Below are 20,403 nucleotides of genomic sequence, written 5' to 3'. Positions count from 1 at the left end.
TTAGAGGAGATGACAGTCCAGCAAGGTTCATGTCATGTGGTTATTAGTATTTTGGGGTCACTCTTTGAAAACAATTTGTTAAATACGCCTACAGATGAGATTTCAGGCATAAAAAGGGGTACTCAGTTGATCTGGCCCAGTACATAGTCAAAGGCTCTGAGTTGCTACACGTTAACGAGCAGGTGGCTAAGGAGTATCCCAGAGTCTTAGGCTAGAATGTCAGGCAGTAGAAGGCAGTATTCATAAGCATTTTCATGGGTTTGATAGTGGGTAGAAAATCCTGACTCCCCTACTTAGTATAAGCTTAGGTCTCCTCAGTTTCAAATCGTTTAGAAGGTCACTTCAGCGCTCCTCCCAACCACTCACCCATCTCAGAAAGCTGAACCATCCTGTGTGTCTGAACAGGGCCCCTTGGGTTATATGTTTCCGTCCAGCACAAGATCCTTGCTTTTGTGTCTGTGATTGGTGGTGCCCACTTCTTATTTCTGCCTAATGCCATTCTTGTGTCTTCCCTTAAGCAACTCTGCTGATGAAACAGGCCTGGCCACAGAACTCGTCTTCCTGTGGCACTGAAGGCACCTTCCACCTCCCAGTGGACACCGGGACCGAGAACCGAACTTACCAAGCATCCTCTGCGGCTTTCAGTAAATACAGCCTGTCTCCTGCTTTCCTTGTTCCCCTTGGTTGGGACTGATTTGTCTCTTAGGAAGAAAGGAAAGGGAACTTTTAAAACTGACATTTATAGGACACTGTTTTAAGAGGTTCTCTCTCCTACCCACCAAAAAATTGGCCCTCCTCATATAGAAACGGTCATCCTCTTTGATCACACACCCTGCTTTGAGGAGACACAAAGCAGTGAGGGAGAGAGAAGGAAGTACTCACCTGGCCAATGAGTTTGATGAGGGAAGGACTGTTACTGCATTTCAAGGGAAGGACAGAAGGCACTTTAAAGTCTTGTGGACTTTTGGACATAGGGGGCTCCTCCAGCTAGCACAGGGTTTTTCAACCTCAGCACTGTGGACATCGGGAGCAGATAATTCTTGGTTGGGTGTGGGGGGGCTGTCCTGTGCATATCCCCGGGGGCAAAATTGCCCCCTGCTTGAGAAACACTGCCCTCGTGGAGGCTACACTGTGAGAGCAAGGTATGTGCAGGAAGTCCTTGTGAAGGTCGGAAACCATTTGGCCCGTCAGATTGGTCGCGTTCACTTGAGGCTCAGTAGAGTGACTGATGGTTTCACCTTCACATCTGATTTTTAACACAAAATGGCTCCACTGGGTAAAATGAGGACCAGTGTTTAGAAATGACTGAGTGGCATTTTGACTCTGTATGAGGAAAAGCTTCGTGCCTTGTTGCGGTTGTCCAAAAGAGGAGTGGCTGGCTTTGGATGTGGTGAGCGCCAGTCTCTTAAGTTGTGCCAGCAAGGGCTGCACAGGCCTTTGGAGGGATGTTGCAGACTAGGCCCGATGGTCTGGGGTTCAGTGAAGTGTTAATCTATTAAGTAAGTAAATTAGAAGAATACATTGTATTTTAAATTTTTCTTTAAAATGTTATTTTCTCCTTAACTATCATTGCCCCTTCAGGTCAACATCAACTTATGTTTATACAACATAACTCTCACCTTTTGCAGAATATGTTTTCATGGTCACCTTCTCATTTAATCTACACTATAGTCCCATTTGGGTGGATTTTTATTCCAGTTTGAAAGCTGAGGCTCAGAAAGGTAATATGCCCAATGCCATCCAACTGGTAAGCAGCACGACTAGAAAAGTGTATCACCCAAGTTAAGTTTCTATTACTGACTTTTTTTCTTGAGATTAATTTTACTCTTCTTTAAGAGAGGGGTGATAGCGGTAGGGAATTTTTCCAGGTACCTATGATATTATATATGTAAAGGGGCATATACATGCATATTCTGTCTTATATCTGCACATATGGAGGTAGATGCATATAGACACACCTGCTGTAGTGTAGCAGAAAGAAGCCTGGAGTGGAAGACCAAAAGAGTTGGATCTAGACTTGGTTCTGTATAACCTTGGATAATTCATGTCTGTGCTTTGGACCTTATTTTTTCCAAATGTAAAATGAGTGGGTTGGACTAGGTCATCTTTAAGGTTCTCTCTAGCTATTAGGCTCCTGATTCTATCACCTTGGTGCTGTATACCCAATATCCTCCACTCTTTCAGGGGCCTCCTCTCTAGCTGCCCAGACCAGTAGCTGGCCAACTAGCCTTTGTTCACACATCTCCAGGTATGGAGTATTCATTCCCTCCAGAAGCAACCCTTTCCACAATGAGAAAGTCTGAGTATTAGAAGGCCTTGCCTTCCACTATGTTGACATCTTCCTGAAGTACCACTGAGAAGTCCAGTAGCTATATCCCACTGTCCTCTCACAGGCTATCACAGTCCCTAGAAAGGGCCAAGATGTACCCTCTTTCTTTCTTTTTTTTTTTTTTTTTTTTGCGGTATGCGGGCCTCTCACTGTTGTGGCCTCTCCCATTGCGGAGCACAGGCTCCAGACACGCAGGCCCAGCAGCCATGGCTCACAGGCCCAGCCACTCCGCAGCATGTGGGATCTTCCCAGACCGGGGCATGAACCCGTGTCCCCTGCATCGGCAGGCGGACTCTCAACCACTGCGCCACCAGGGAAGCCCTACCCTCTTTCTTATAATCCGTAAATAGAGGTGGGATTGACTGGTCCTCCCATGTCCCACCAGAGTTCCTCCCAGCACACGGATTTTGTGGCTTCTAATACCACAGAAAACTCAGGGCACTTTAACAAATTCAACTTAATTTCACTAACACTTGCTAAGCCTGTTTGTAGTTAGGTCTCCCTCCTACTTATTCAGCACTCTCTTGTTCAGCTGCCAACAAGGAGACTGGGGGGTCAAGGCAAGAATCATACATAGAGCTTTGTCCAGACATATACATCTGATAGTCAATAAACCGATCAGTCTAAAAGGCATCCTTGATGTGAGGATCAATGTGTTTGAAGGTGGTAGGGGCTCTACAACTGAAAAAGATTTATGACAGTGCAGAAGGATTGAAGAGGGGGCTGAAAAAGTTTTATCTTGCTAATGTACACACTCTCTTTATTACCGTATTTGATGGAGTCTAAAATTATGGTTAGCAACCTGAGAGAAAGAATAGGGTACCATAAACAAAGCCTCTTTCATAAGTCAGGGCTGGGACTGCTAGTCATCAAATTCCTTTTTTCTCTCACAATATTGCCTTTAATGAAATGAAGACACAAAGGCCAATATACCAAATGTCCAAGATTGGACTGCAGAGATGTGTAATTTCAGAAAGGAGCTCTGCCCAGGGCATGGTAAGCCCTGAACTCTGGGCCCAGTCCCGCACTGATTTTCTGTGCAGTTTTGGGAAAGTTTCTGCTCCCCTGGGCTCTAGATTCTTCATCTGCATTGGGGAGGATTGAATCCAAGTCTCTAATGTCCTTAAGGTATAGCATTCCAAAGTCCTAATTCTGTAACCTTCAGACAGAGGTAGAACTCTTTTCAGGAGACCCAGGCCCTGAGTGAGTGAGTTGAATCTAAGTTCATTTGAGCAAAATCAGTGAGTTTCTGTTTTGACTTGGTTTTGTTTCATTTTTGTTTGCATCAAATCCAGCGGCTTTTTTTTTTTTTCTTAACTTAGGTGCATAAAGTAATAAACCCTGAATTTTGTGATACCCAAGGTAGCCCAGGCTACAGCCCCAGGGGAATTTCCAGTGATCCTCAAGGGTATGGACAGGACTATCAGTCAGTTGTGGAATGTCCTCTGCAATGATTTTCTAATAGAAGTCCCACTGAAATACTCAGAACTTAGAATATCAGCACTAGAAAGGTCCTCTGATATCATCTAGTCCAGTGAAGGTATTCCTTGAGAGAAGAATTGACCTGAATCACTGACAGAGCCCAGGACTGGGACCACTGTAGTCAGGGGAGGAGCACTGAGTCCTGGGTCCTCGTGAGCCATCGCTCACTTGCTCTCATTTCATCTGTGAAACGTTCGTGTTGGTCTTGATGATCTCTAAGGTCTTTTCTAGCTCTGCAGTTCTGCTTCTCCCTTTTCAACCTGTCTGGACAAATAGGCAAGGCCTTCGTCTCCAGCATCATCTTTTCGGCCACCAAGTGTGTTTTGGCTACTGATTTGTATTTTGAGTTTGTGTGTGTCTCATTTCATAACATGAAGAAAGGATACATTTGTAGACAAGGTTATTCTTGGGTGTGGAAACCAAATTCTACTGCAGTCTCTTGGAACCTTTTGATTTTCCTCAGAGGGATAATCTCAACACTTTGTAAGATGGTTGTCCTTGTGACAGAGAGGGTTACTGCAGGCTTCCTCAGAGGATAAAACTTCAGTACACATTCTCTGGAAGCATAAAGGAAAGTCACCAGGACTGTTGGCCTGTTAACTTTAAAGAATCTTAAAATCATGGCATTTTAAACCATAAAATTTTAGAATCTTAGAATCCTGGAGTCTGTGTTCCAAGCTGGATCACACCATAAAAGTCATAATAGTTTAACCTCCTATGTACTGTCATCTTTCAGACCAGTCTCTGCTTGTATACCCCCTAGAACAGGAAGCTTACTATCTCTCTATACAGTGAGAGAGAAAAGAATAATAGCTAACCTTTATGAACTGCTTTTAATGTGTCAGGCATTCTTTTAAGGGCTTTGCACTTATTAGTTAATGTATTCATCACAGTAACCCTATGAAGTAAGTGCTGTTATTATCCCCATTTTATAGATGAGGAGATGGATGTTCTACAGCTGTTAAGTAGGAGGGCTGGGGTTTGGACCCAGGTGGTCAGTCTGGCTCCAGACTACTCATAATCACAACCCTGTGCTATGTAGCTTTCAGAGACAGGCATCTTAGGATTCAGGGGTGTCCTGCCCTCCTGCATGGAAGAGAGGTGCTCTCCACTCTGGCAGGACTCCCCATAGCCTGTTTTATTCCTTTAAATCAGGAGTTAGCAGGCTTTTCCTGTAAAGGGCCAGATAATAAATATCTTAGGCTTTTTGGGCCTTATGATCTCTGCCATAACTACCATTCTACCGGTAAAGCAGCCATAGTCAGTATGTAAATGAATGGGCATGGCTGTGTTACAGTAAAACTTGATTTACCAAAACAAGCTACAGTCACACACAAAAAATTGTAGTTTGCATGTTTTAAATGTGAATAGGATGAATAAAAGATCCTATGGTAAAACAAATTTGGAAATAGTCTCCTGCATATCCCTATCTTGGAGATTCACAGTTCATCCTATCATTTTAAAATTTCTCAGTGTCATGGAATAAAACCTATTTCTCTCTTATTTTATATTTCTCCTCCTCCTCCCCCTCTTCCCCCTTCCCTCCCACCTTCTCCTTGTCCTTCTTTTTTTTTTGGGGGGGGTGGCAAAATAACAGTTAGGATCCCTTGGCATCAGAGTCCATTGTATACTCTTGGGACATGCCCATCTTGAGAATCCCCTTTGTTTTACAGACAAGTAAACTGTGTCTCCAAGGTGAAGTACACCTCAAATAGCTCCTTCTAGATGTCTGCAAACCTAGACCCCCTGTGTTCCCCACAGTATCTGCTTCTCCTGTGACCACATTTCCTGACTAGCTGCACAATCTAGAAACTTGGAGGAACCTGCTCTAGACTTCTTCCTCAACTGACTCATGCCTCCACTTCCAGTTAGTTTCTAGTTCTTATCAGTGCTACCTTCTCATTAATGTATTTTTCCAGCCCCATTGCTACTTATTTCCCAACCATATTTGACCACAAAATCAGTTTCTCCAGTTTCTCATGGAACAAACTATGGGTTTGCAGGTGGAAAGATAAATGACATGATTCCAGGGGAGGGGGCAGGACAGCTTTTCGGTGGTGCCTTGGGTGGTGACTAAATAACAGCTCTCATATCCTTCTGAGTACCTCATCAGGGGCAGGGGGTCACCATGCCAAAGCTGTGGTGTGACTTGAGAGAGATTTGTGACTGTGTGGCAGCTTGCTTTAACTTGGGGTTAGGGTAGAAGAGACCCAGGGTCTTCAGAAAAATGGGATTTTAGTTCAGGAAGAGATCTTCGTTCTTAGCTTTCTAATTTTACAAAATAGGAAACTAAGGCCCAGAGACTTGCCAGTAGTCACAGCAAATAGGAGGAAATCCTGGCTTGAAGCCTGGACCTCTTCTCTTCCAGTAAAGCACCCTTTTCACTCTGGCCCCAGTCCCTTGTAAAAACAGCTGCATGTCACTGAAAGGGTCCTTGGTGAGCATCTTGTAGGAGAAAGACCTGAGGCCAAGAGAGGTTCAGTGATGTGTCAGCCAGACCGAGCCAGGATGGGGACAGGGAAGAAGCCCCAGCGGCACCCCACTGGAGATCCAAAGCCAGGGTCCCTTGGCACTGTCCCTTCAACTTAGAAAGAAGGTGATGTTCCTACAAAGACTTGCTCTTTCGGAACCCCAGGATCCCCTAGTAGAGTAAGAGAGTGGGGGCTACTTGATGATCACTTGGGTTCCAAAGATCATTCCATTTTGTGATTCTCTAAGAACACAGTCTTGTTCCTGAGTGATTCATGTTTCAGGTTTTTCCTGCGAACTTAGGATCTGACTCTCTTTTCCAGAAAATTCAAGGGCAGCACGACTTGTTTGAATGGCTGATTGTGAGCTTCCTGGGGCCTGACTTCTCAGCCCTTACCCCAGCTTCAGTCCACCCTGCTGACCCCACATGGCCTGGGTTCCAGGTCGACGTGAACCTTTTTGATCCTTGACTTCAGTCTTTCAGACAGCGGTGGCCCTCCCCCAAACCCCAGGAGGGGAGGAAAGGCCAGCTGTGTAGAGCAAAGTTTTTCAGCATCCCAGAAGATGAGGGTCTCTGAATGGGGTTTTCAAGGGGGTTTCCACCTTAAGACTTGGCAGGGAAGAAGGGGAACATGGTGGAGGGCAGTCCAAAAGGGGACAGAGATACAAGGAGAAAAAGAGAGAATACAGGAGAAAGCAAGACAGAAGCAGCAGCAGAGGATGCCCTGAGGTGCTGAGTACGGAGACAGAAAAGCGAGAAGAGAGAGCAGTATAGAGCGAGCGGGTTGAGGGTCTCTCGTCCATGCACACCTGCCTGTCTCATGGCACATGGCTCAGAGTCCCAGACTGTCTGAGCTGCAAGGGTCCCTTAAGAGATCATCTGGTCCCAGCCTCTTATTTTATAGATCAGAGCCCTGAGACAGAGAAATAAAAGATGCCACACGTGCAGCCACTGAGGGAGCTGCCTCTGGGGCCAGGGCTCTCTGGGTGGAGCCCTGTTCTCTGTCTGTTCTCATCTGTGTTTCAAGCCTGGATTCAGCCCATGTTTGTCTGGGGAGTCGTTGACTGGGACCTGCTGCCTTCCAGCTATGCTGTTCTGCCAACTAATTGAAAATCTCTCTTATTGCCTTGGTACAGGATATACTGCGGGGACACCATACAAGGTCCCACCGACCCAGAGTAATACTGCTCCGCCCCCCTACTCCCCATCACCCAACCCCTATCAGACGGCCATGTATCCCATCAGAAGTGCCTACCCCCAGCAGAACCTGTATGCCCAGGTAGGTACATGTAGAAGGCCGGGCCCACTTCTTCTGCAGGTAAAGGAGCCACCAGCCTGGGTGGGGTGGAGGGGGGTGAAGGAGAGAGTTCGTGGCTCTGATCAGCTGTCGCTGTTGTGTCATTAAAACAATAACCTTGCAGTCTACACACTCCCCCAGTCTACCTCAGTCCACAGTCTGAGGCTCTTGTTACTATTTAGCAAAAACATTTGAGAAGCTCTGGGTTAAGATGATCCAGGACGCCCTGCCTGCTCTGCCCAAAGGTCAGCAGACCTGTGGGCTGTGACAGCAGAAAGCAGTCATGTGATCCAGGCAGTGGGATGTCACCTCAGACCACTGTCTCCATCCTCAACCTTTTTTGCCTACAGGGAAGTAGATAGTAAGAGACATTTGGGGACGTACTCTGCATTTATGACCTTCTTCCAGTAGGTAAGATGGCAGCATTCACACCAGTATGATACTCCCACCAGTAATCCCTCACGCGTACACATGCACAGTGCTCTGAAGTTCACCAGCCTCGTCCACAGCCCTCTTCACTCACTGATCGTGGTCCCTACCTTTATATTTTAAGCAGTCTAAGAAGAAGCGCATTGCAATAAGACAAACATAGTAGATCATCATAGCAGCCCTCGTAGCGAGGCAGGACAGGGTTCAAGCCTTATTTTTCAAACCAGAAGCTGAGCCCAGCACTGAACTGTCCACAGCCACGTAGAAGACAGAAGCAGAGCCCCAGACCTTGTGTCCCTGGGCCAGAGCTTCTCTGACCCCATCCCTTAGGGTTTGGGACAGGCTCCCCTCCCCTCTCCCCTCCTCTCCAGAAGCCTGTGTGACCTCAGCCTCTTTTCCCCCAGGGAGCCTACTACACACAGCCGGTGTATGCTGCCCAGCCCCATGTCATCCACCACACCACGGTCGTCCAGCCCAACAGCATTCCCTCTGCCATCTACCCAGCGCCTGTCGCTGCTCCCAGGACCAATGGCGTGGCCATGGGCATGGTGGCCGGCACCACCATGGCGATGTCAGCAGGTAAGGGCAACATCTGTGTCGGTGTCCATCCCCTTCCTCCAGGAACTCACGACAGAGTGGAGAACACAGTCATGGAATCGATTGTAGCAAAGCATGAAGAATTCTGTGCCTGGGGGTTCTAGGAACACAGAGGAGGACCCTGTAACTCTGTCCACAGGGACGGGGAAGATTCCACCAAGGAGGACGTACTGAGCTAGGCCTTAAAGGGTGAGCAGAGGCTAACCAGAGAGACCAAAAAGGGAAGGGCAGTCCAGGGGTAAAAAACATGGGTAAAGCACATTCACAGAATGGAAATGGTCTAAGTCACTTAGAAAATAGGGGCATGGAGTTGGAAGGGTGGCTGGAATAGTTGTCAGAGATAAAGTGGTGGAGGGTCTTGAATACCTTTAGGTAACAGGGAGATAGAAAGGGGTTTAAGTAGAGGAGAGATGGAGTTTGGTTTAATCATTCTCTCTGGCTGCAAGGTGGAGGCAGGCTTAGCCAGGGGAAAGCTCTGGTTTAGAGGAGACATGATGATGCTAGGACTCTGGTAGCAGCAGGGTTCCAGAAAGGAGGGCATAGGGCAATGTTATTTAGCAGGCAGGAGCTTAAGGACCTGTCCAGTAATTAATTGTGAGGCTTAGGAGAAGCAGGAGTCCGAGAGGACCCCTTCTCCATTTCTGGCTTACTCCAGAAACCCTGCCCTTCAGGAACCGTGAGAATGGGGGCAGGGAGAGATGCCAGAGGAAGAGCAGGTTTAGGGAAGTCTTTGGATGAACTGGCATTAAAAAGAAAGGCATGAGAAGAAAAGAGGGCTCTGAATAACCTCTAGAGACCCAACTTTCAAAGAATCAGCTAGGTCACCTTCTGGGGGAAGAGAGTACGAGGGGTTGAGTGGGCAGGAGGTGGGAGTTGGGATTTTATTCTGCCCCCTAATGTAGGCGTTGTTCAGGCCTCTCACTCCCCAGATCAGGTCAGCAAGCTAGTGAATGTCTGCTGGGTGCCAGCCTTGTTGGTTGGGTCCTGGGGACCAAATACTGATAGATCAGGCCAGAACCCTACCCGTAGGAACAGCTAGGTTAGTGGGAACACAGCGACGTGAACCAGCGATCACCACTCAGTGTGATGTTGGTGCAGCGAGAGGAGCGTACAAAGAAGGGTGAGAGGAGGCCACTGAAGGTGAGTGAGTGACTGTCCTGGAGCATGAGGAAAGCGTCCCCTGGCAGGATGCGGAAGGGTGGGCAGCAGCTGTGTGAGAGACTGTGGCTTCGTCCTCTTCATCCCGGCGCTCAGGGACGGCCTCATCAGGTTTACTCTTCTCTCTCTGGATGCTCAGGTACCCTGCTGACTGCACCCCAGCACACCGCGATTGGGGCACACCCTGTCTCCATGCCAGCATACAGGGCCCAAGGGACCCCTGCGTACAGCTATGTGCCCCCGCACTGGTAAAGCCTGCATCCTATCCAAGTGAGTGGGGCCCAGGGTGGGAGAGGTAGGAGGGTGACAAAACAGAATTGTTTCAAAGCCCCTGTCTTGGTCTGAAGCACAGGTGTCAGCAGGGGGCAGGTGACAGTTACCAGTTACTTTCCTGCTCCAGGTTCAGTAATATCACTCTTAATAATAGCTGTCACTTTTTATATATTCTAGATGCTTAACGTATGCTCTCTCATGATCCTCACAGTAGCTCTGTGAAATAAGGATCATTAGCTCTGTTTTACAGATAAATACATAGTTCAACATCACTTAACCGGTAAAAACTAAGCTGGGACTTGAACTCCAATCCTCTAGTACTAAATTCTGTGCTCTTTACCATACAGTCTTCAGACGTCTTCTACCTGTGGGCCCCATTCTTCCAATGAACTTTTACCTCAGTCAGATGTTGGCTCTGACTGGGGCCAGGCAGAAACCCTGGGCCATCCCCACCACCAGACTCCTTGCTGCCCTCCGCAGCTGCCGAGGCAGTGCCAGAGAACTGCAGGGCTTCAGGGATGTCGCTTTGAAAGTCCTCTGCCCTACTTCCTCATCTCCCCCGCCCTCCTCCTCCAGGAGCTCTTGGCACTGGACGGGAAACAGGCAGCTCCACTGGGAAGCCACAGAGGGCTCCACTTAAGGCCCCCAGCGTGAGGGGAGGGGGTCCAGTCGCTTCCTGAAGTGGCCTCAGGGATATCACTGTCACTAACAGGCCTTCCCCTTCCTCCCCCAGATCTGGAGTCACACATTGTATGCAACTACTCAAGTCTTACACAGGTGCTGGAGCAGCTCCCTAGCAGCACCACCTCTATTTGCAAGAAGAGACAACGGAAGTGCAAGGGTCACTTTATGCATCTTTAACGGTTTTGGTTTTTATTTTCGGTTTTTGTAAAAGCTGCTTTTTCTAATCTCCTGCCTCTCCCCACTGTCCCCCTTTTAGCCACTGCCCTTCCAGCTCTAGCCCTCCTCCTACCTGACCAGGCACATCCTCTCTGCTCTTCTTTTCTTCCCCAAGAATTCAGTCCCGGGAGCCTAGTCTAGCAGCAGTCAGAGAGTGGGGTCTGTTGCAGTGGTTCAGCTGAAGGCGCAATTTCCTTTGAAGAGCATGAGAGATGTGATCCTCAGGTCCAGGGTAGGAACTCAGAGCTGTTGAGCAGGCCACATCTCTGGGGGATTGTTTCTTTTTTGATTTTCCTCATGCAGGATTAGTTTAAGACATTACCATGTCCTGACACAAATGAAATCTCTTCTGAGAACCATAGCAACAGACCAAGAACAAAACCACCTGATTAGGTAGGAGTGTTCATAGCAGCTTAATAATACCCCAGATCAGAACCTGGGAAAACCAGATTCTTTCTTTGGGAGAACTTGGGGGAGGGTGGGGGGAGGGAGGGCACTATGGAAAGGAAGAGGGAAGAGGGTCGAGAGGCGCTTGCCTGCTGGCTTTGGTTGGTAAGGTCTCTGGCCAAATTGTCTGGGCCTGGACCCTCTAACTTGCACAGTGATGTTAACTGACCTGGCACTTCCTCAGAAGGTGATTTTGACCTCAGACCTACCAAGCAGCTGCAGGGTGGTGGGATCCCAGCCTCCCAAAGCCTTGGAAGGCCAGGTGCCTGGTGTAATCCAGACCTTGGCCCCTGGGCCCTCATGGATCCACTCTGATGAGGAGCTTGCTCCTGATTAGAGTGGAAACCTATGGCATTTCTCTCCCTTCCCTTTGCCCTTCCCACTGCCAGGGCTCACCTGTCTGTCCATGGCGCTGGCAGACAGGCCAAGTTCTTGGTTACCTTGTGCCATTCACGGCCACAGTGAAGGAACCACATTCCAGGCGGGTGCTGGTGGCTCTGAAGGTCAGGATAGTGAAGGAAAAGCAATAGCAATAAACACTTCATAGACTCATGGAACTGAAGGGACCTTAGCAACCGTCTCATCCATTCCCCTGTTTGACAGATGAGGAAGCTGAGGCCCAGAGAAGCGGAAAGGACTTCCCTAGACCTTGCAGTAAATTAGCATTAAATGCAGCCTTCCTGCCTGGGGCATGTTGCCCATGAAAATTTCCCTAGGGATGGATTGGCTTGGTTTTGTAAAAATGAAGTCAGCAGTGCCCACACCTGGTGAGCTCGGGAACAGTCTCTGGGCTTTCGTTTCTGCTCTTTCCCTCCATGGATTCCAAAGGCAGGGATTGAAGACTGGGCAGAGGTCACATGGGGGCAGATGGCAGGAACAGAAATTGTAAATGAAGAAATAGCATTTGGAAATTCTGTGAAGACATCTGGAACTCTCATCCTATACCTGACTCCAGCCCTAGGGATGGCTGAAAAGGAGTCCATGCTTTTAAGACAGTAGCCCCTCATCCTGAGAGGAGAGGAGGAGGAGACACGGGCTTTCCTGGGAGAAGAGGGACGCACTGGTCTCAGCCAGGAGCCCGGTTGTCTAGCACTGTCCCCCTGCTCCCAGCACTTGGCTGGGCCAGCAGCCCCTTTGGGGATGCGGGGAGAGGAACATTTTACTGTACAGAATGGGATCATTGATAACATTTATAACTTTTAAATAACTCTCTTCATTTTAAATTCATGCATACTTGGACATAATCCCTACCCCCACCTGCCGTGTCTCCCTAAAGGAGGAGAAAATCAGGAAGCCCTTGGGCCAGAAGGACCTCAGAGGCTATCTGGCTGTTCCCAGGAGGGCAAAGCCCAGCAGCATCCTCAACCCAGAGCCAGGAGTTGGGGGCCCACCTTCTTGGCTTTCCAGGGAAATGCAGCACCAGTAAGGAGAAGCCCAGCTGTCCTAAATGATCTGTTCTGGGGTGCTGAAGAGGTTTCATTTTAAAACAATAGGAAGTTTTCCAGTGTTAATCCATTTTTTGCAAATACCTCCTACTCTCTGGTTTTCTAAGGGTGGGTGAAGGTTGTTTTAGATTATGTCATACATGTTTAGAAAATGCCAAAATAATAATAATGATTATAATAATAATAGGAAACCTTTGCATTTGTCAGGTGCCTCATTGACTTCAGAGCACTTCACAGCCTTTAATTTACTGGCCCTGAGAGAAAGGGTCAGAGTTATTACACCCATTTGACAAATGAGGAAACTGGTTCTAGAAGGAAAGGGAACTTGCCCAAAGTGAGCAGAATGCTGGTATCCTGACAAGCTTCCCTGAACCCTGCTGCCTCCAGATGGGCTAGGGTAGGACCACAGAGAGGAGGAGAAAGGGAGGAGATCTAGGAATGACCTTTTTACTTTTGTTCGTTCTATACCAGTAAGTAAAAACTAACATCTAGTACCTCACAGGTCACAAAGCAGTTTCATATCCATCATCTGGTTTAACCCTGTGAAATAGATCATTCTCTCATTTGATCCATGAAGACACTGAGACTTGGAAAAGCAAAGTGACTTGCTCAGTAGTGGCAGAGCCATTTGAATCCCCCAGCCTGCTGCCTCTGTCCCTCCAGTCTGAATCCACACACAGGCTCATGGACTGAAACATCAATGCTCAGTACCCTCTCTTAGCCCTAGTATATAATTCAAGATCAAAGACAGGCCCCAAGGCAAAAACAAGGTGTGAAAAGGCTGTGGTCTGGAAGAGCCCAGGCCCAGCGCCCCTTTTTCAGCCTGAGCACTGGAGTCCCAGTTCAGCTGGCCTCACCCTTTTGCTTTGACAGAGATCCACAAGCCTGGCCAAGCTTGGGGAGTCATTGCAGAGGGACTGAGCCCAGGAGAACAGGGGCAGTAGTGTGCCTGTGGTAGGATGAGAGCACACCTGGTAGCATCACAGGCGTCTGTTGGGAGGTACCATGGGTGTTATCCAAAGATACTGGATGGCCCAGTGGTCAAGCTGGACAGAGGTCAGAGCTGGAAGGGCCCTGCCATTTGCAGGAAGGCCAGCAAGCAAGAAAGGACAAGGGGTGTGCCCACATACATAGCAAGCTACAGCGTGGCACCAGCAAAGCCCTTTCTCCACCCCACTCCACTGCCTCTCCCCCGTACCACAAGCTTGGTGGCCAGGGTCGGGGGTACAGGTGGTTCCAGTCACCAGCCAACCCTCTTGGCTTCCGCCGCTTCTACCTGGCTCCTTCTCATTAGCCTGGGGCCTAGGAAGCTGGAGTCTGGATGCTGGAGTGCCCCCAAGTGGTTAAGAGCCTGGAATTTCTCTTTCTGCCACGTTTTGGAAAAATGTGTTTAATTTCTTCCCCATGAGACAGGACAGTTGCTGCTGTTCCTCTTTCTCTCCTGGCAGTGACCCCAAAGTACATATCCCATTCCTGTATCTTGAAAAAGGACACTCGCACCTGTCCAGAGTTTTTTGTCTGTGTACAAAGTACTTCAACATTGATTGCCAAAAATCCCCATTTTGTAGATGGAAAAACTGTCTCAGAAGGCTTAAGAGACTTGCCAAAGGTCACACAGCTCATAAGAGAAAGAGCCAAGATTTGAACTCTTCAAACCTTCTGCTCTTTCTGCTGGCACCTGCTGGGTCTGGGTGGCAGGCATGCAGAAGGGATGGGCTACCTGTCTGCCCCCAAACAGAGAAAGACCCCACGGAAACCTGGGGAGCTTAGTCCTCCCAGCTGAGCAGATTTTTATGAGGAGCCCTGGGAACCCAGAGGCATATCCAGATGGCAGCACCCAGAGGATGAGAATTTGCAAGAAAAGGCCTAACTTGAGCAAAGCATTTTGGGGTCATGAGGCCCAGGACTGAAGACATGTTCAAGGGCAGCCCCAGGCACCTGTCCGTTGAAAGACCCATGTCCCTGGGAAGCCTGCGTACCCTTACTTTCTAACCTTGGAGAGCCTGCCCACTGTCCAGACCCAGCGAGTTGGCACTTCCAGGGGACCTGGTGTAGCCCTGAATGGCCAAAAGCACATCTGACTCAAGTCTCTGGGCTTGTTTTTCTCATGGGTGAGGACCAGGATCTAGAGAGACACTGTGCAGTCCTTTCTCCTTATCCCAACTCTTACCCTTGGGCACCCAAAGTGTTCCAAGTTTGAGGTATCCCACTCCCAGAGATCTGGGAGTGCTTCTTTGGAGAGGCTGGCTTTGTTCTGAGTAGGCTTCAGAAATGAATCACATGGAGCATAAAAGTAGTGCAGATCCTCTGGTCACCAAGTTCTGGTGTCCTCATTGTACAGACAGGACTCTGGCTGAGTCAGGCCTGGAGCCCTGCATATCAGATCCTCAGCTCTGCTCTGTGGCCAGAGAGGGAGGGCCTAGAGGGCATGGGTCTTAGAGTGCTCTTGGTCCCAGCACTGTGGTTGGAGCAGTCATTTAGATGTCACCATGGCATTTTCTCCTCAATTGCTGTTGAGTGAAAGTATGTGGAAGCTCTGCTTTTCCATCCTGTATTCCACATCACTGTAGGATATGTGGTCCCCAGCTGCTTGCCAAGCTTGGGAATCTGGAGGGGGCAGGTTGGGCAGTGGAGGGGGCAGGTGAGGAGGAGGCTCCATACTGGTGTCCAGCCCCGGGGGAATCCAGGCCAGATCCTGTGATCCAGGATCACAGCAGAGGAGACCCAGCCAGGCTAACATCGAATTCCACACCTGAGCCTCTGAGAGCTCAGCCTACTATGGGTGTGCCAGGCTGGTGGCAGGATTTGTCCTTTACCTGTCCATGTTCCCTTCTCCTAGACAACTTGTTTCTGAAATTAGGCATTACGTGGCTCTAGGGCCCGGCCTTTAAAATTCCTGACAGGCCAGTTTCAACATTCCATAACCAGCCTTGCCTGAGCCAGACTTGGGTCTCACTCCCTCACTTTCTCCAATGGGTATTTTCTATCTTACGTGCTGTTGAGTCCAGCCCAGTGGCCAGGTGATTGGGGTTGGTTGTCACAGAGCCAGAAAGGGAAACTAGAACTTTTGCTTCCCTGTGGCTGCATGCGTAGTCCCTGGGTATTCTTGCTGTGGCAGTGAGGCCCTGTACCCAGTCCAGCTCCTGGTAGAGGGGGTATTTTCCTTTCTGAGGAGAACAGATATAACAGCTTTGCTGGTAAGTACCAGCCCATAGGACTCAAATGGGTGAAGTCATCTTTGGGCCTGACCCCAGCAAGACCAGCATCTCCAGGCTCCAGCCTTCCTCCTCATGCCTGAGAGTCAGGGAAAGAGTGGGACTGCCCAAAGACCACCTTCTTGGGTCAGACAGATTACCTGGATCTGTGGTGGGACTCCAGCTCTTCCTTACCCAAGGGGATGTAAGGCCAGGCCTCTAGCAACGTGGAGTTGTCTGTAGTGACCTTTAAAGGCCCAAGGGCCTGTTCCCATCTCCTGACTAAAAGGTATCTGCATCCCTGTTCATGTCACACGACAGAGAAAACTTGTTCTCGTGACATGTACCATCCCTGTGAGAGAGCGTTGTATATGATTTTGTATTTTTTAATTCATTTTAATCTACAGGTTGGAATCTAATTTTTAAATTTTATTGGAACTCACATTTTAAAAAGAAAAACATTTAAAATAATAATAATAAACCTTTGACCAGTGTCTTCCAAGTAGTTTGATCAAAGAACTTATAGGTGTTTTCAAAACACAGCCTGGAGTGTAAAGATTGGAAAGCCCCATGGCCTCGCTTGTGTGTATGAAGTGTAAATCTGGTTTTGTTTTGTTGTTTTGGATTCTTTTGGGTTTTTGTTTCGTTTTGTTTTGAAGATCAGATAGTGATCACTCTGAAAGATTGAAGCCAAGAATTTGTAACTATGATATTTACTGTAAGCTGTAGAACATTCAATAACTATTAAAAAAATTTCCAAAAAAAAGTCTGGGGTGACCAGACTGGTGGTTCTTGGGGGAGGGGGACACAGACACCTCCTGGGCCAGTGAGAGTCCCCTAGGCTTCTCCCCAAGTTGATCCTAAACTTGTTTTCACCAGTCAGGTAACACCTACGCTGCATCTCCGGGGAGGCCCTGGGACTCACAGTTGGGCCTGGAAAGCGGCCGTCGGCACCTGGACTAAGGTGTGTGATACCGAGTGCCCACCGTGTGGCCGGCACTGTGCTTTATGCTTCGGAACTCATAATCCTCACAGCAGGATGGGAGGTGAGCCCTGTTGTTAGCCCTGTCCTTGGTAGGGGGCAGCTAAGGAGGGTTAAGTAAGTACCTCAGCCAAGGTTACAGAGCTAGTGAGGGGCGGAGTTGGAACTTACACTTGGTCTGGCTCCAAAGCCCAGGCCCCAAGCCCCAAGCCCCAAATTCTCCTGCCCACCCTGGAGGAGGCAATGCCTGTACTCACTTCAAGGGTAAATTGGTCAGGTGGGAAACCAAGGGAAGGGCTTAGTGTGGTTTGTAGTCCCAGAAGGACAGTTTACGGCAGTCCTATGGTCTCCATCCAAATGGTCATCAAGTGCTGTCAGTTTTATTTACATCCTAAACATCTCTCTCTTGTCGCCCTCCTGGGCGAAGCCACTGCCCTAGTCCAGGCCTGGGCTTCTCTCCCTGGTTATCACAGCGACCATCCCATCCTAGGGCCTGGCTCCTGCAGTCCACGCTCTCCCAGCCTCCCAAGTATTCAGCTTCCTCAAATGGAGAGAGTACTTGAGGCCCAAAGAGGCTAAGTGACCTGGCTGTAACTAACACTCAGGACTCCTGACTCTCGAGCCCTTTCCACCAAACTGTACCCTGGGCCTCCATAGTGCCTTCCCCAGTTTCCTCTCCTGTCCTCACCTGACATGAAACTTATTCTCCCTCCCTTGTGATGGCAGAAAGCTCTGTCGGGTGTGGTAGGGGAGGGCCTTGCTGGGCTCTCTTCCCCTGCACAGGAAGGGGATTTTCCCCAGGGACTCAGCTCCAGGTCAGTGGCAGGGCTGGGGGCCAGGAGCAGGTGGAAGGCAGAGACCGGGGGCCCAGCACCCACCATTCTGGCCCATGGGGGAGGGGTTGTGGAGTGAGAGAGGGCACTCTCAGAACTGTCCTCAGTGGTTGGCCCAGGGCCCCACCGTGTCCTCCAGCTCCCAGCCCTGCCAACAGCCTGGGCCTACCTTGAGCTCAAGAGCAGGATTTAGAGCCAAGAAAGCTTCCACGTGAGGGTGGGGGCCCTAAAAGCCAAGGGTATCAGACACACCCCTACCTGATCCCTCAGCTCCTCATCCCACTCTTGGGAGCTGGCCTCAATATCCTCCAGGGACAAGAGACTGAGGGAGGCCAGGGCTCTTCCTTCTCTTACCTTCCAGCAAGCAGGAAATTGGGGTGGTGGGAGTGGTCTGGAGGGGAGCAGTGCTTATTACCCCAGGGCCCAGCTCTGAGATGGGGTGTGCGTTACCTAACCCGGGAAGCCCAGACCCAGCCTCAGCCTCCACCGTTGCTGGCATCTGTATGTGCCTCACCCCAGGTAAGAGGGCATCCAGAGACCAGAGTCCAACTTCCCCCTGGGAAAGGAGGCCAGAGGGTGGGAGGGCTCAGCCTCCCACCCCTTTCCCCCAGGGCACTGTCTCGTCCTCATCTCAGTGTGTCACACAAGTCCTCGGTGAAGTGGGGTTGGTTGGCTGAGGGGACAGCCAAGTTTGAGAAGCCACACCCTGAGGTGCAGCTGAACAGCTGGCGAGTAGGGAGACCAGTCGCACCACGGCAGCCCCAGGGAACATTCCCTGGGGTGCACTGGTGATGCCCACTGGTCCCCTACAACAGACACCCTGTTCTAGACTTTGGCAACCTTTGTTTGCTCCAGAAAATTCCTCTTGTTGTCCAGCCTGTCTCCTTCCCTCCCCTCTCCTAGAACAGGTGATGCTTTGCCTCCTGGGTCCTCAGAGGTGCCCTCCCTTCCCTGCCCACCTGAGAAGCCCCAGAGAGAGAAGCCTGTGCCCTAAGAGAGGTGAGAGGAAGGGAGAGGTCGAATCTCAAACCTCAGCCTCCCCTCAGGCGGGGATTTTTCTCTGAAGCTGCTAGGCCGGCCCCTTGCCATGGCTTCTGCCCTGTGTGAAGCCTGGGCCTCCCGCAGGGTGTCCCTTTCCACACCTCCCCATGTTCCATGAACCTCACTTTTTGGTTCTTCAGCCTCTCCTTGGGCCTCTTTCCCATTAGTGTTGAAATACGTCCTTTCCTTCCATCATTTTTTTTTTCTTTTTTGGCCACACCACGCGGCATGCGGGGCGGGGGGGGGATCCTTAGTTCCTCAACCAGGGATTGAACCTGCTCCCCCTGCAGTGGATGTGCGGAGTCTTAACCACTGGACCATCAGGGAAGACCCTCCATCTTTTAAAACCATACCAAACACCAAAAGAACCTGGAATTAACTAAAAACCCTCTCTCCCTGGAGCCTGAGGCCCCACCAGCTATTAGCTGGCACAGTCAGGCTTCTGCAGAAAAGCTCAGTCCACTGGGACCTGACTCTGCTCTCGCCACGTCCCTGTGTCGGCTAGCCAGGGGACGCTAGTCCTGACCCTGCAGCAGCGCCTGGCCTTGTGACCCACCCTGCTCCCCACACTCTCATCCTTCCCTAGCTTCCAGGACGCTGCACTCTCCTGCTTGCTTTCTTTCCTTCTCACCTTTCTGGGTCTTCCCTGAGCTCTCTCCCTGGAACGTGCTACCGCCTAGTCCAGTCCTGGTGCAAATGCCCATCTGAGTGCTTCCAGGTATCACCGTAGGCCAGGTCTGTCCCTCAAGCGCCGCGGGCCTTCATGCGCAGGTGCCTCAGGACATCCCGTGGGTCTGCATCACTGCTCCCCACCCAGCTGGCCCTAATCCCGTGAGCCACATCCCGGCACCAAGCCCTAGCAGTTCTGTCCTCTGTCCCAGGAGTCTTTCCATCGCCCCCGCAAAGCCCTGCTTCTCCGTCTCTTGTCTGGATGGCTCCAACAGCCTCCTGTGGATCCCTGCTCCCACAGCTCCTCCACCCTCCACAGTGGTCAGGAATGAGCTGGCCAGTCATACTTTTTCCCCTTCCTGAATGCTCTAGAGGCTCCTTGGGCATCCCTGGCTTAGGGCCAATGGCTTCCAAGAGCCCATGTGGCTGCCTTCTGCTGCCACCCCCAGCCCAACCTTCACACCTCAGTCACTCTGTACTTGCAGCTTCTCCGGCTCCTCGTATTTTCATTGCCGTCCGGCCTTTGTACGTGCTGTTCCCTCTGTGGAACACAGCTCCCCTTCCCACATTCTCCAGCCCTCAATATGCCTTACTTACCCCATCCATTTGCCAGGCTCCACTTCCTCTAGAGCTGTGCTGTCCAATACAGGAGCCACTAGCCACATGTGGTTATCAAGCCCTTGAAATACGCTACTTCATATTAAGATGTGCTATAAGTGTATTTTACATACCACATTTCAAAGCAAAAAAATGGTTCATTCATAATTTTTATACTGATTTCATATTGAAAGTATTTTAGATATACTAGTTTAAGTAAAATATGTTGTCGATACCATTTAAAATAAGTTCACTTGTTC

At 49.7% G+C, this 20,403-nt stretch overlaps 1 protein-coding gene across 2 annotated transcripts in view; it reads left to right on the top strand.

The window, feature by feature from the left end:
• Window positions 1-13,322, top strand: part of FAM168A (family with sequence similarity 168 member A) — a 214,318-nt gene extending 200,996 nt beyond the window's left edge. For both annotated transcript variants that reach the window (XM_081239109.1, XM_081239110.1), the window contains 5 exons: window positions 519-644; window positions 7,418-7,560; window positions 8,412-8,586; window positions 9,902-10,032; window positions 10,769-13,322. In XM_081239109.1, coding sequence (XP_081095235.1) covers window positions 519-644; window positions 7,418-7,560; window positions 8,412-8,586; window positions 9,902-10,014 — 557 coding nt within the window. In that variant the 3' untranslated portion in view covers window positions 10,015-10,032; window positions 10,769-13,322. The remainder of the gene's footprint in view (window positions 1-518; window positions 645-7,417; window positions 7,561-8,411; window positions 8,587-9,901; window positions 10,033-10,768) is intronic.
• The last annotated feature ends 7,081 nt before the right edge of the window (window positions 13,323-20,403 follow it).

The sequence above is a fragment of the Mesoplodon bidens genome, assembly GCF_964165515.1.
Source record: "Mesoplodon bidens genome assembly, chromosome: 7".
Classification (NCBI taxonomy): Eukaryota; Metazoa; Chordata; class Mammalia; order Artiodactyla; family Ziphiidae; genus Mesoplodon; species Mesoplodon bidens.
The sequence above is the reverse complement of the archived record's forward strand: the minus strand, read 5'-3'. Positions and strand labels throughout refer to the sequence as shown.